Genomic DNA, 16,379 nt, shown 5'->3' on the forward strand with positions numbered 1-16,379 from the left:
AAAAAAAAAAAAAAGAATATATAGTAAAAGCTGCAAAAGCAGCAACCTATGTATGGTGGAAACTAGTCACTAAAAGAAAATTCAAATACCACTAAAATGAGCTTAAAAAAAAAAAGGAAAAAAAGGTAAAGGCTGCAACCTGTCAAAGGTGGAAACTTGTAACACCCAGAAAAACAAGACAGTTCTGTTCAGTTGTGTTTCTGACAGATATCACTGTATTGTTGTTCAGTCATTTCCAACTTATAGCAACCCTTTATACAACAGAATGAAACACTGCCTGATCCTGCACTATCTTCAATAATCATTGCTATGTTTGAGCCTATGTTGTACCCATTGTATATCAATCTGTCTCATTGAGGGTCTTCCTCTTTTTCACTGACCTTCTACTTCACCAAGTTTGATGTCCTTCTCCAGGGACTGATCCCTCCTAATAGTATGACCAAAGTATAAGAGACAAACTCTATCCATCCTCACTTCTGCAGAACACTCTGGCTGTACTTCTTCCAAGACAGATTTGTTTGTTCTTCTGACAGTCCATGTTATACTTAGTATTTTTCACCAATACCACAATTCAAATGCATCAATTCTTCTTCAGTCTTCCTTATTCATTGTCCAGCTTTTACATATATATGAGGTGATTGAAATACCATGGCTTGGGTCAAGTGCACCTTAGTCTTCAAAGACTTTGCTCTTTAACACTTTAAAGAAGTCTTTTGGAGCAGATTTGCCCAGTGCAATATTTCATCATCTGATTTTCTTGATTGCTGCTTCGATGGATGTTGATTGTGAATCCAAGTAAAATGAAATCCCTGATAACTTCAGTCTTTTCTCCATTTACTGTGATGTTGCTTGTTGATCCAGTAGTGAATGGAGATTTTATTTCCATTATGTTGAGGTGTAATCCATACTGAAGGTTGTAGTCTTTGATCTTCATCAGTAAGTTCTTCAAGTCCTCTTCACTTACAGCAAGCAAGGTTGTTCATCTGCAGTATTTCTACAATACTGATATTCCATTCAGTATGTAGAAAATATGGCCTTGGTGATGGAAATGATGCAAGAGATCACATGATAGAATTTTGCAAGACCAACAACTTACTCACTGCAAATACCTTTTTTCAATCATAAATGGCAGCTATACACATGGAACTCACCAGGTGGAATTAACAGAAACCAAATTAAGTATATCTATGAAATGGACAATGGAGGAGCTCAGTGTCATCAGTCAGAGCAAGGACAGGGCCTACCTGGAATAGACTGTCAGTTGCTTGTATAAAAGTTGAAGTTGATGCTGAATAAAATTAAAACAAATCCATGAGAGTTAAAGTACAATCTTTAGTATATCCCACTTGGATATAGAGACCATATCAAGAAAAGATTTGACACAATGAACACTAATGACTAAAGACCAGATGAGTTGTGGAATGACACCAAGGACATCTTATATGAAGAAAGCAAAGGCCATTAAAAACAGAAGAAAAAAAGAGAATGCCACGATGGATGTCAGGAGAGAATCTGAAACTTGCTCTTGAATGGAGAGTAGCTAAAGTGAATGGAAGAAATGAAGATGAAAAAGGGTTGAATAGATGATTATTTCAAAGGGCAGCTCAAGAAGACAGTAAAGTATTACTATGAAATGTGCAAAGACCTGGAGTAAGAAAACTGAAAGGAAAGAACATGGTTGGCATTTTACAAGCTGAAAAGCCAAAGAAAAATATTCAAGCCCCAAGTTGCAGTATTGAAAAATTCTATGGACAAAATACTGAATGATGGAGGAAGCATCAAAAAAATATGGAAGGAATACATAGAGTTCCTGAACCAAAATGAATTGTTCAACTTTCCTATATTTCAGGACATAGTATGTGATCAAGAATGGATGATATGGACTTCCAGCAAGATGGCAGAATAGGCAGACAAGCTACACAGACCCTTTACAACAAAGAAGCAAGAAACCAATTGAAACAGATATACAGAAGATGATTCTGGAATCCTAAGCTTTGAGGGGAAGGATAAAGAAGTGGATTAAATACCAACCAATAGAAAAAACTGAATGAAAATAGTGAATAAAGGAGATAGACACAGCTGTGGACTATTGGTTGCCCTGACAGGGTGGCCAGTTTGAACATTCATGAGTGGTGTTCCAATCCAGGCAGCAACCTGATCATCTGTTTGGCTTGACAAGGACTGCACAGGCCACCACACCTGTGGCTGATGACCAGAAAAAAAAAACTGTGCTCAGGCAACCCAACCACATCCTTACCTCTTGCCACCCCACCCACTGGACAAGGGCCACCACTTGCTTCTGCACAAACTCATCTGTTCTACATGAACAGCTAATAGAGATCTATGCACACATTTTCACCCTCTGTCATACCCATCAGGAGACAGATGGAGAGTGCTTAAGTGCTGCCAAACTAGCAAACAGAATGGCACAATAGCCTTGCTTGCTTAGATGTATGAAAACAAAATAAAGCAAAAAAAAAAAAAAAGAAAAGAAAAACTGGGTGAATCATACCAACTTACAATCTCCAATTAAATATAAATACAATGACATTATAATGTGTCACAGACAACTGACAATCTCAGTTCACACAAAGAAACAAGATAAAGTAGTACAAACAAGGGACCAGAATACAAAACCAGAAAACCTTCTAGAGGAAGAAGTGGCATTGGAATTACCTGATAAGGGATTCAAAAGAGTCCTGTTTAGGTACCTTCAATGTACTGAGAAGGAGCTCTTGTGGTGTAGTGCCTAAGGCATTTGACTGCTAACCAGAAGGTTGGCATTTCAAACCCACCAGTTACTCCATGGAAGGAAGATGGGGCAATCTACTTCCGTAAAGATTTACAGCCTTGGAAACCCAGAGGAGTCACTATGAGTCAGAATCAACTCAGTGGTGTAAGGCTCAATATATTGAGAGACAGATCAAGGAAAATTCTGATAAAATAAAGGAAAACACTGAAAAAATTAAGGAAAACAAAGACAAAACTCTAAAAGAATTTAATAAAGCAATACAAGAACAAAATGAAAAAATAGAAACCCTACAAAAGAAATCCAGAAGATTAATATTAAGATTTCAAAAATGGATGACACATTGAAAGAGGAAAGGAGAGAATTGAATCAATGGAAGACAGAATTAGTTGAAGACAAAGCTCTAGATAATACTTTGTTAAAATGACAATCAGAAAAAATATTTTTTTAAAAATGAAGAAAGCCTAAGATTTAATTCCTGTGGGACACAATCAAGAGGAATACTTTACATATGACTGGAATTCCAGAAGAAGAAGAGACAAATAAAACCACATAGAAAATTGTTGAAGATTTGCTACTAGAAAATTTCCTCAAGATTATGAAAGATGAAAAGATATCCTTCCAAGAAGCTTGGTGAACTCCAAACAGGATAGACCCTAAAAGAAGCTCACCAAGACATATCATAATCAAACTTAACAGACTAATATACCTTATGAATATAGACATAAAATTTTTCAAGTAAATAGACTCCTGATGACATTTTAAAAAGTAGTTCATCATGACCAAGTAGAATACATATCAGGTATTCAAGGATGGTTTAACATTGGGGGAAAAATAAATGTAATCCATCACATAATAAAGGGAAAGAATGACATGATCTCATCAACTGATGCAGAAAAGGCATTTGGTGACATCCAACAGCCATTCCTGATTTGGGGAAGAAACAACTGTCACAAAAATAGGAATAGAAGGGAAATTCTTCAACATAATAAAGAGCTTATCACAAAACCAACAGCCAGCATATTCTCAATGGAGAGAGACTGAAAGTGTATCCCTTGCAAATGGGAACCAGACAAAGATACCTTCTATAATCACTTCTGTTCAACATTGTATTGGAAGTCCTAGCCAGGGCAGTAAGGCAAGTAGGAAAATAAAAAGCATCCACATCAGTAGAAAAGAAGTAAAACTATCACTATTTCCATATGATATGATCCTATACATTAAAAAATCCCAAAGACTCATCAAGAAAACTACTGGAACAAATTGAAAAAATTCAGCATAGTGTCAGGATACAAGATCAATATACAAAAATCAATTCGATTTTACAACAAGGAGTTCTCTGAAAAGGAAAACAATGCCATTTATAATAGCTACCAAAAAGATAAACTACTTGGGAATAAATCTTACCAGGGACACAAAAGACCTATAAAAGAAAACTACAGAACAGTCCTACAAGAGATCTACCCAAATGTAAGAACATACCACGCTCATGAACAGCAAGACTGAATATTGTGAAAATGCCGATAATACCCAAAGCACTCTATAGATCCAATACAAACCTGATCCACATTCCATTGGCATTCTTTATGGACTTACAAAAACCAATCACTGATTTTATATAGAAAGGAAAAAGACCTCAGATAAGTAAAACAGTACTGAAAAAGAGGAACAAAGTAGGTGGTATCACACTCCCTAATCTCAAAGCCTACTATACAGCAACAGTAGTCAAAACAGCCAGATATTAGTACAATTCTGTACAGTGGCACAGAATTGAGAATTCTTGAATAGATCCATCCACCTGTGGGCAGCTGATCCTTGGCAATGTGCTGAAACCCATTAAATGAGGCAAACATAGTCTCTCTAACAAATAGTTCTGGCAAAACTAGATACCATTTGCAGAAAAAATGAAACAAGACCCATACTTCACACCATACACAAAAATGAACTCAAGATGGATCAAAGACTTAAATGTAAAACCTAAAACTATAAAGTTCATCAAAGAAAAATAAGGGCAAACTTACCAAACCAAACCAAATCCACTGCCATCAAGTCAGTTCTGACTCATAGTGACTCCTCCTTGGGTTTTTGAGGCAGTATCTTTATGGAAATAGATTGCCAAGTCTTCCTTCCAAGGAGTGGCTGGTGGGTTTGAACCGCCAGCCTTCTGGTTAGTAGTCAAATGCCTTAGGCACTATGCCACCAGCCCCTCTTAAAAAAACCTCATTGCCATCAAGTTGGATCCAACTCATAGTGATCCCTCCTTGGGTTTCCAAGGCAGTATCACTACAGAAGTAAACTGCCCAACCTTCATTCCAAGGAGTGGCTGGTGAGTTTGAACTGCCAGCCTTCTGGTTAGCAGTCAAGTGCCTTAGGCACTATGCCACCAGAGCTCCCACCAGGCCCTTATATGTGGCATAAATAGACTATCAAATATAATTAAAGTACACAAACAGCAGAAGATAAACTAGATGACTGGGACCTTCTAAAAATGAAATTCTTATGTGCATCAAAAGACTTTTCCAACAGAGTAAAAAGAGAAATACAGGTTGGGAAAAAAATATCTGGCAACAATATATCTGACAAGGGACTTATCTCTAAAATGTATAGAAAACTCCAACACCTCAATATCAAAATGACAAACAATCCAATTGAAAAATGAGCAGAAGGAACAGATGAGGAATGTTCACAGATGCTTCACCAAATAAGGTATTCAGGTGGCCAACAAACACATGAAGAAATGCTCATGATTATTAGCCATTAAAGAGATGCAAATCAAAACAACAGGATATCATCTCACAATTTATATATCACTCATCTCATCATTTATATATTTATATATATAAATATAATAATAATTACATTATTAGAATAAGTTCACCAAGTAAGTTCACCAAGTTCAGCCAAGTTCACCAAGTAAGAAAATAACAAATGCTGATAAGGGTGTGCAGAAATCGGAATGCTCATACACTGCTGGTGAAAATGTAAAATGGTACAACCACTGTGAAAAATGGTATGGCACTTCCTTAAAATGTTAGAAATAGAAATACCACTTGATCCAGAAACCCCACTACTAGATACACATCCTAAAGAAGTGGGAGCTGCGGTACAAATAGATGTATGTACACCTATGTTCATTGCAGCACTATTCACAATAGCAAATGAATGGAAACAACCTAAGTGCCCATCAGTGAATGAATGGGTAACCAAACAATGGTGCAGACACACAATGGAACACTATGCAACACTAAAGAATAATGAAGAATCTGTGAAATTCCTCATAATGTGGATTAACTTGGAGGACATTATGATAAGTGAAATAAGTCAGTCACATTTGTCCTTGTCAGAAGAATAAATACTGTATGAGTCCACTACTGTAAAAAGTCAAGGAAAGGTTTATACCTGAAAGGGAACTACTTTTGTTGGTTACCAGGGATGAGATGGGAGGGGAGGGAAAATTTCCAGGTAGGTAAGAGAGACATATTGACACATACCAATTTTGGTGAAGGGAAAGGTAGTATACCAAAAATGAGTGACCGCACAATAACACTAAGGAACAGGCAGACACGGAGAGGAGCTCAGGAGGTACCGACAACAAAGGTAAATACTTTAATATACACAACATTAATCCACGCAAGGATACATAGGTAGACAGGCAAGATGATCAGGTATGGATAGGCAAAAGAGAATATACCCATGACCTTATACAAGTTCGGCAGATGATATTTCTTATACGTATCTCTGTGTGCTATAACAATGTCCATATGTACAGTAAAGCTAACAGGCAGCAAAGTTATATAACTTCTTAGGCACAGCCACACACCCTGAGGGATTGAGTCATTGGGCCTGTAGACTCAGAGCCATGTTTGCAAGGGACATCAAGCTCAGTTGGTATAACATAGTATACAAAACCATTGTTCTACATCCTACTTTGGTAAGTAGTGACTTGACTGAGGTCTTAAAAGATCCGGGCAGCTGTCCTAGATGCAAGAATTGATCTCTTCTCCTTGGGAGCAAAGAAGAGTGAAGAAAATCAAAGACACATGGAAACAATTAGTCCAAGGGCTAGTGGACCATGAGAACTTCAGATTACATGACCCTGCTACCAGGTGAACTAGTTGATGCCCAGGTACTGTTGCCAACCACTTAGAAAGGGATCAAATTTGTAGATCCTGGATAGCGTAGGAGAAAATGTGGAAGAAAACTCAATATCATAAAAAAGACAAGACTTACTTGCCTGATAGAGACTGGCAAAACCTCCGATACTATGGTCCCTAGTCATTCTTTGGGTCTGGAATTGAACTCACTCCCATGACTTAACTTCTAGCCAAATGATAGACAGGCTTACGAGGTGAACAGTTACACTAGTTATGTACACTCCTTAGAACAATCAACCATGGGCCATCAGAAGGGTAGCATTTGTGCAGGGAGAAAGTTCAGATGGCAGGAATTCTTAGGAAAGAAGGACACAGGGAAAAGTTACCCACCAAGAGGACATGGGAAGAGATCTGTTGCATTGAGGAAATTGCAGTTTGTATCATAAGAGAAAGTATGTATGTATGTTGAATGGGAAGAAAATTTGCTCTTCTAAACTTTCACTCAAATCACAATTTTAAAAAATGCAAAAATAAAAAATGATACTGAAGTAAGAAGTCTAACATGCACTGAAGGCACTGGTGAAAAACAAGACTGCAGGAATTTTCAGAACACCAATACAGATGTTTCAAAAAGTGGATGCAATGCTGGAAGCATGCACTTGCAAGACATTTAGAAGACAGCTACCAGGCCAACCAACTAGAATAAATCCATATTTGTATCCAATCCAAAGAAAGTCCATACAGCAAAATGCTGGGGATACTGAAGAATATCATTAAGATAACACATAAATAAAATTTTCCTGGCGATAATGCAAAAATAGTTACAGCAGTACATAAGGAACTGCCAGAAATTCAAGCCAGATTTAGAAGAGGATATGGAATGAGGGATATCATTGCTAATGTCTGATGGATTTTGAGTGAAAGCAGAGAATAACAGAAAGATATTTACCTGTATTTAATTGACTATGCAAAGGCATTCAACTGTGTGAATAAGAAGTTATGGATAGCATTGTAAGAATGGGAATTCCAGAGCACTTAATTGTACTCATGAAGTACTTGTACACTCCAAGAGGCAGTTGTTTGAACAGTACAAGGGGATACTGAGTGGTTTCAGTCAGGACATTTGTATATTAGGACTGTATCCTTTAACCATAGTTATTCAATCTGTATGCTGAGAAACTGGCATATGTGAAGAAGAATATGACATCACAATTGGAGGAAAACTTATTAACAACCTGTGATATACAGATGACACGATCTTGCTTGCTGAAAGCAAAGAGGACTTAAAGCACTTACTGCTGAAGATCAAAGAGTACATTCTTCAGTATGGATTGCACCTCAACACAAGAAAGGCACCAATCCTCACAAATGGACCAATAAGCAACATCATGATAAACAGAGAAAAGACTGTCAAGGATTTCATTTTACTTAGTTCTGCAATCAACACTCATTGCAGCATCTGTCAAGAAATTAAATTACATATTGCATTCAGCAGATCTGGTGCAAAAGACCTCTTTCAAGTATTTAAAAGCAAAGATAACACTTTAGACTGAGATATGCTCAACTCAGGTCATGGTATTTTCAGTTGTCTCATATGCATGTGAAAGCTGGACCATGAATAAAGGAGACCAAAGAAAAATTGGTACCTTTGAATTATAGTGTCAGTGAAGAATATTAAATATACCATGGACTGCCAGAAGAATGAACAAATCTGCCTTGAAAGAGGTACAGCCAGAATGGTCCTTAGCAGTAAGAATGATGAGACTGACATGGACATGTTACCGAGAGAGACCAGTTCCTGGAGAAGGACATCAAGTTTGGTAATGTAGAGAGTCAATGAAAAAGAGGAAGACCTTTAATGAGATGAGTTGAAAGAATGGCTGCAATAGTGGGCTCAAACAGAGCAACAATTGTGAGGATGGCGCAAAACTGGGTAGTGTTTCTTTCGATTGTATATAGGGTCTCTATGAATGAAAACTATCTCAACCAAACCTAACAATATAGCAACAGTAACAGATTCTAGTATGGTGTTATTAAGCTAAATATAGGTCTTTAAAGGAAATTTTTGATTTGTATTAACTCCTTGAAGATCATTTCAATATAAATTTTGGGTTTTCTTCAGGAGTTTGTGAAAATAAAAATTTTGCTTGGTTTAAATTACTTGAATAAGCAGAAATGAGACTGGATTGGAAAATAATCTGGTGGAAGAGTGAATGAATGCATGAATAAGTAAATGAATGAATGAACTTATATCAGTATCTCAAAGAATCTCTGCCTTTTGCTTCCTAATTCAGTGGATGATGTATAATTGAGCCAATTTCCTATTTATTGATTTATTTTTATTAATAATCCCTGGACTTTTCTTACCACAGTGCTGCTATTCAGACTAAGGTCATGAATTTCCTACATAATGTGGTTTAGTTCATTAAACATGGGCTATGTTCATAACCTCAGCCAGCTATGCTACAGGTATTGATGAGGATTTTCAATCATACAGGTAATTGGTGTAACTTAAACTTCTGTACAGTCATGCTTGTCATAGAAGAGAAAGCCAGTTAGTTGGCCTTACAAATAAATGAGCAGATTCAGCTAAATGTATTAAGGAAAACATATTATAATACTGAGAAAATGTTTGTAAAGCTGAGTTGTTAAATTTTTATAGAGTTTAGAATACTGCATAAAAATCATGAAGTATATTTATCGTATTCTCCAGTGAATGTAGTCTGAACAAGCGGTTTATAACTCATCCTAATTTTAATTGGGTAGGCTTGTTTACATCAGCCACTGAGAGTTTATACCTAAGTCATTATTCATTTAGTGACACTGAAAAAGTATTTCCAATTTACCAACAGTTTGAATAGAGAAATAACCCTACATGGAAAATTGTGTTTCTTGAAGAATTAAGGAAATGAAAGATAAAAATGGAAACAGTTGTCTCATCTACTTTATTCCCACAGGATTTTAAATCTCAGTCTTGCATTACTTTATCAGTCTCTTCCCATGTTCAAAACTGGGAGGTTATAAGTGACTTTGGTGTAGGTGGTTTTGCATCTTTCAAATTGTCTGCTCAGCAGGCAACATCAGACCTTTTTCACCTGCGTGCAGAATGCCATATTTGCCTAGCAGTTGCATTGGTAAATATTGTGTGAGACACCCTGGATATATCCCTTTTAGATTAAGCTTTTACTTGTTTCCAAATGCACTTCTGGTTTCCCTATATCTATCACTCTTTGATTTTCCCATTTTTTCTAGTACAGTGGGGTTTTGTCTAAAAGAATACTGATAACAATAATTCCCCCCCCCGAGAGTAAAGTAGACAGTGAGGCTGTGATTTTAATAAGTATGAAACCATGTCCCTTGACAGAAGGGAAATGTACAGAAACCACACTATAAATACTATCCAGAAGATTGGTTCGGGCCGTTAAGCTCAACCTAACTTTTTCCACCAGTTGTTGTGGGCCATGATGTTGCCTCTGTCTTCACACTTTATGTGAATGAAGGGAATCTATTCCACAGCTTTTCTGTCAGTTTGTCATGCTATAGTGGTTTGCGTGTTGCTATGAGGCTGGAGGCTATGCCACTGTTATTTCAAATTAGTGCACGGTCACCTGTGGTGGACAGGTTTCAGCAGACCTTCCAGACTAAGCCAGACTGGAAAGAAGGATGGAGCCATCCACTTCTGAAAAAATTGGTCACTGATGATGTACTATGCCGGGAATGGCAAGTTGAAGAGGGATGGCATTGCATTCATCATTGAAACAAATGTTTTGAGATCTATCCTGAAGTACAGTGCTGTCAGTGATAGGATAATAACCATACACCTACAAGGAAAACCAGTTAATACTTTTGTTGTTGTTGTTATGTGCCGTCAAGTCGGCCCCGACTCATAGCGACCCCTCCTTGGGTTTCCGAGGCAGTATCACTACGGAAGTAGGATTGCCCAACCTTCCTTCCAAGGAGTGACCAGTGGGTTTGAACCGCCATCCTTCTGGTTAGCAGTCAAGTGCTTTAGCCACTGTGCTACCAGATTTACACATCAACCACTAAAGCCAAAGAAGAAGAAATTGAAGGTATTTACCAACTTCTGCAGTCTGAAATTGATCAAACATGCAATCAAGATGTACTGATGATTATTTATGATTAGGATGCGAAAGTTGGAACAAAGAAGAATGATTGGTAGTTGGAAAGTATGGCCTTGGTGATGGAAGTGATACCAGAGATTGCATGATAACATTCATAGCAAATACCCTTTTTCAGCAACATAAATGGTGGCTATACATATGGATCTCACCAGATAGAATACACAGGAATCAGATCGACTACATCTGTGGAAACAGTCAATGAATAAGCTCAATATCTTTAGCCAAAACAAGGCCAGGAGCAGACTGTGGAACAGACCATCAGTTAGTTTATATGTAAGTTCAAGTTGAAGCTAAAAACAATTAAAACAAGTCCATGAGAGCCAAAATATGATCTTAAGCATATCCCAACTGAATTTATTGACCATTTAAAGAATAGATTTGACACACTGATCTAAAACAGACCAATTGTGAGATGACATCAAGGACATCAAAAATGAAGGAAGCAAAAGGTCATTAAAAAGACTGGAAAGGAAGAAAAGACCAAAATGTGTGTCAGAAGAGCCTTTGAAACTTGCTCTTAAATGGAGAGTAGCTAAAGCAAATGAAAGAAATGACACGATAAAAGAGGTGAACAGACGATTTCAAAGAGCAGCTCAAGAAGACAGAGTCAATTATTATAATGAAATGTGCAAAGACCTGGAGTTAGAGAAACAAAAGGGAAGAACATACTCAGCATTTCTCAAGCTAAAAGAGCTGAAGAGAAAATTCAAACCTTGAGTTGTCATATTGAAGGATTCTATGGGCAAAATGTTGAATGATGCAAAAAGCATCCAAAGAAGATGGAAGGAATACACAGTCACTGTACAAAAAAGAATTGGTTGAGCTGTTTCAGAAGGTGACATATGATCAGGAACCAATGATATTGAAGGAAGACATCAAAGCTGCACTGAAGGTACTGGAGAAAAACAAGACTCCAGGAATTGACAGAATACCCATTGAGATGTTTCAACCAATGGATGCAGCACTGGAGTCACTTACTTGTCTATGCCAAGAAATTTGGAAGACAGCTACCTGGCCAACTGACTGGAGGAGACTGATATTTGTGTCCATTCCTAAAAATAGGTGATTTGACAAAATGTGGAAATTATAAAACTATATCATCAATACCACACATAAATAAAATTTTGCTGAAGATAATTGAAAACTACTTGTAGCAGTATATTGACAGAGAATTTCCAGAAATGCCAGCTGGATTCAGAAGGGGATGTGGAATGAGGGATATCATTGCTGATGTCAGGTGAATCTTGACTGAAAGCAGATAATACCAGAAAGATGTTTACTTGTGTTTTATTGACTATACAAAGACATTCGACCCATGGATCGTAACAAATTATAGATAACGTTGTGAAGGATGGGAATTCTGGACACATAACTGTGCTCAGGAGAACCTGCACATGGACCAGGGCTGTCATTCGAACAGAACCAGGGAATACTGCATGGTTTAAAATCAAGGAGGGTGTGCATCAGAGTTGTATCTTTTCACCATACTTACTCAATCTGGATGCTGAGCAAATAATCTGAGAAGCTGGACAACATGAAGTGAAGCGTGGCATCAGGATTGGAGGAAGACTCATTAACAACTGGTGACACAACCTTGCTTGCTGAAATTGAAGATTTGAAGCACTTACTAATGAAGATCAAAGACTACTGTCTTCAGTTTGATTACACCTCAACATTATCAACTGCCATCGAGTCAGTTCCAACTCATAGCAACCCCAATTGGGTTTCTAAGGCTATAAATCTTTATGGAAGTAGATTGCCTCATCTTCCTTCTGTGGAGCAGCCGGTGGATTTGAACTACTGACCTTTTGGTTAATTGCCTTACCTACTAAATCACCAGAGCTACTTATACTGCAACATTAAGAAAATGAAAATCCTTTGCTTGCTGAAAGTAAAGGTGACTTAAAGCATTTACTGATAAAGATGAAAGACTACAGTCTGTGATATGAATTACACCTCAACATAAAGAAAATGAAAACCCTCATAACTAGACCAGTAAGCAACATCATGATAATTGGAGAAAAGTTTGAAGTTGTCAAAGATTTCATATTACTTGGATCCACGATCAATAGACATGAAAACAGCAGTCAATAAATCAGACATTTTATTGCACTGGGCAAATCTACTGCAAAAGACCTCTTTAAAGTGTTGAAGAGCAAAGATGTCACTTTGAAGATTAAGGTGTGTCTAACCCAAGCCATGGTATTTTCAATCACTGCATACGCATGTGAGAGCTGGACAATGAATAAAGAAGACTGAAGATGACTTGATGTTTTTGAGTTGTGGTGTGGGTGAAGAATACTGAATATACCATTGGATTGTCAGAAGAATGAACAAATCTGTCCTGGAGGAAGTGCAGCCAGAATGCTCCTTGGGAGCAAAAGTGGCCAGACCTCACCTACTTTGGTTATCTTGTCAAAAGAGACCATTCCCTGGAGAAGGATATAATGCTTGGTAAAGTGGAGGGTCATGAAAAAGGAGAAGGCCCTCAACAAGATGGATTGACAAAGTCACTGCCAACAATGGGCTCAAGGATAGCAAGGATTGTGAGGCTGGCACAGGACCGGGCAGTTTTGTTCTGTTGTACTCAGGGTGACTGAGTCAGATCTGACTCAATGGCATGTAACATCAAGAAAATCTATTATTATAAAGGCAGAATCCCTAGGGGATGCAAACAGGTGATGTATTGAGATGCCAACCAAAATGTTGGCAGTTTTAGTGCACCCAGAAGCACCTTGGATTAAGAGCCTGACTAGCTGCTTCTGAAAAAAAAAAAAAAAAAAAGCCTCTGAAAACCTTATTGAGCACAGTTCTACTCTTGACACACATGGGCTCATCACGAATTGAATTTGCCTTGACAGCAACTATAGTTTGTTTGTTTTTTAAGCTATTTTTATAAAGACATATGAACACAAGCTTTGGAACTTAAAAGTACACACACTATGTATGTGTGGCTTGACCCTTTTAGCTACATCCAAAGCTCACCAAGTGTAAGACAGTAAAATCATTTCAGACTCTCATTAAATATTTAATCTGATTTTCCTCTTTGTCTCTCACTCCTACTCTGAGTCAGCATAAGGTCAGGCTTTTTTGACCGGTCATCTCTAAAGATTTACTTTAAAAATTCCTAAGAGGCCAAAATATGTCTCTGAATTGATCATTTAATCCAACAACATAGATCACTTGATTGAGTGCTCAGTGCACTCACATGTGGTGTATTAATTATATTCTTCATTCTACCTTTCTGGGAGATTCTAGTCTCCTTCTGGGAGGTTCCTGGGAGCAAGCTCATAGGCCTACAAGAATAGGGATCCTGGCCAGGGCCCACCTAACGTAGCACTTACTGCAGTGCTCCTTGTAGGATTGCTGTTTTGGCATGGCTGACTCCGCCATAAGGAGATCTGGTAGCATAGTGGATAAGGTATTTGGCTGCTGACCAGAAGGTCAGTGGTTCAAACCTACCAGCTGCTCCATGAAAGGAAGATGGGGCAATCTATTTCCTTAAAGATTTATAGACTCGGAAACCCAATGGTGGTTGCTGTGAGTCGGAATCGACTCAATGGTAGTGATTTTGTTTTTTTGGTTTTGACTCCTCCATGGGATTGTGAACTCTGAATGGCAGAAGCCAGGCCTTACTCAGCTCTGGATCCCATTTATCTAGCAACATATATGCAGTACCTATGGTGTACCATGTTCAAGCTTAAGTAGTTGCCACTCATAGAAATCCCATGTGTCCCAGAGTAGAGCTGTGCTCTATAGTATTGTCATGGCTGTCACCTTTCAGAAACAGATCACCAGGGCTTTCTTCCCAGGTGCCTCTGGGTGGTTTTGAACTGCCAGCATTTGGGTCAGTAGCCGAGTATTTAACCTTGTGTGCCACCCAGAGACTCAGGTACCAAATTAGCCCCTGAGAAAACGGAGATTATTAGGACACAGTCTCTGCTCTCAGAAAAAACTCTATCAACAAACAGAGAAAGAAATGTGATAAGCATAATAGTAATGAGTAATATCAAAACTGTGGGCCAGGTTTTGTGTTAAGTGTTTAATAAGAACCATCCCAATAAAACCCTGTGACATAGAGACTGTTGACCTCCCCATTTGCCACTGAGGAAACTGAGGCCTCCTAAAATTACTTAACCTTGTGCACAGGCTATAACAAAACCAAACTCCTCTGCCATTGAGTTGACTCTGACTCATAGTGACTCTGTAGGGTAGAGTAGAACTGCCTTATAGAATTTCCAAGGTGTAAATCTTTTTGAAAGTTGATTGATTGCCTCATCTTTCTCTTGCAGGGTGGCTGGTGGGTTCCACCCACCAATGCTTTAACGAGTACACTACCAGAGCTCCGTATAACAAAATTTGAACACAAGCAGTTCAATTTTATGGTGTTTGAACTCTTAACCACTAAATTATATAGCCTAGGGGTTGTAATAAAGGAATATATTATCAAATCATGGAGAAAAGACAGCCTAATTTTTTTTCTTTGATGAATGAGGTAAAGTTAGGGGGAAGGATTCAGACTAATGACTAAGGATATGTAAGATTGTACTAGGCAAAGAGAAAGCAAGAGAGTCCAGGCACTGGAAAAACACAGAGATGTGAAAACAGGACCTCCAAATTAGCAGTTCATGACCACTCCAAAGAATGTGGTTTGAGATTTGGCAAGGTTGAAGTAGACTAGTTATATGGGAGAAGTTACAAGTAAAGAAATTTGAACTGTGTCCTGAAAAATATAACAGGCCTTTAAAGATTAGAAGGATATAATTGCATCTTTATTTTAGAAAAAAATGTAATGGCAATACAAAAAAAATGGGCCAGCCAAAATGGATAGGGTTTGTGACTTCTCCTTCAAGGAGAAGAAGCTAGTCTTGGATAAACCCCAGATTTCTGGTTCAAGTGCACTGTAGTCCTGGAAGCAGAATAAGTTCATTATTACTCTTTTAGAAGATTATCTTCCAGCATGTATGAAATGTCTTAAAAATGTTCAGACTCTTTTCCTAGTAATTTCATATCTGGGAATTAGTGTTGGAAAATAATACACAATGAAAAATGTGCCTTTAGGTCAGCATTTGTGATAAAATGGTTCAGAATACTTAAAATACATTGATGGAAATGAAGAAATAAGTACATAAATAAATAATTAAATCATTGGTAAATGAAAATACTTGAAAACAATGTAGAGGCGTAGTTTACTATGGTACAGTCAGTTATGTTGTTGTTGTTGTTGTTAAGTGCCGTCGAGTTGTTTCCGACTCATAGCGACCCCATGCACAGCAGAACAAAACACTGCCCGATCCCACGCCAGCCCCACAATCCCTGCTATACTTGAGCCCATCATCACAGCCACCGTGTCAATCCATCTCGTTGAAGGCCTCCCCCTCTTTCGTCGACCCT

The 16,379-nt window shown here is 37.9% G+C and overlaps 1 protein-coding gene across 1 annotated transcript in view; it reads left to right on the forward strand.

The window, feature by feature from the left end:
* SRGAP1 (SLIT-ROBO Rho GTPase activating protein 1) overlaps positions 1-16,379 on the forward strand; it is a 460,449-nt gene that overhangs the window by 263,938 nt on the left and 180,132 nt on the right. Inside the window, 1 exon segment of the mRNA XM_007942730.1 lies at positions 11,809-11,820. Coding sequence (XP_007940921.1) covers positions 11,809-11,820 — 12 coding nt within the window.

The sequence above is a fragment of the Orycteropus afer genome, unplaced genomic scaffold (genome assembly GCF_000298275.1).
Source record: "Orycteropus afer afer isolate SDZICR_OR568_19922 unplaced genomic scaffold, OryAfe1.0 scaffold00097, whole genome shotgun sequence".
Lineage (NCBI taxonomy): Eukaryota > Metazoa > Chordata > Mammalia > Tubulidentata > Orycteropodidae > Orycteropus > Orycteropus afer.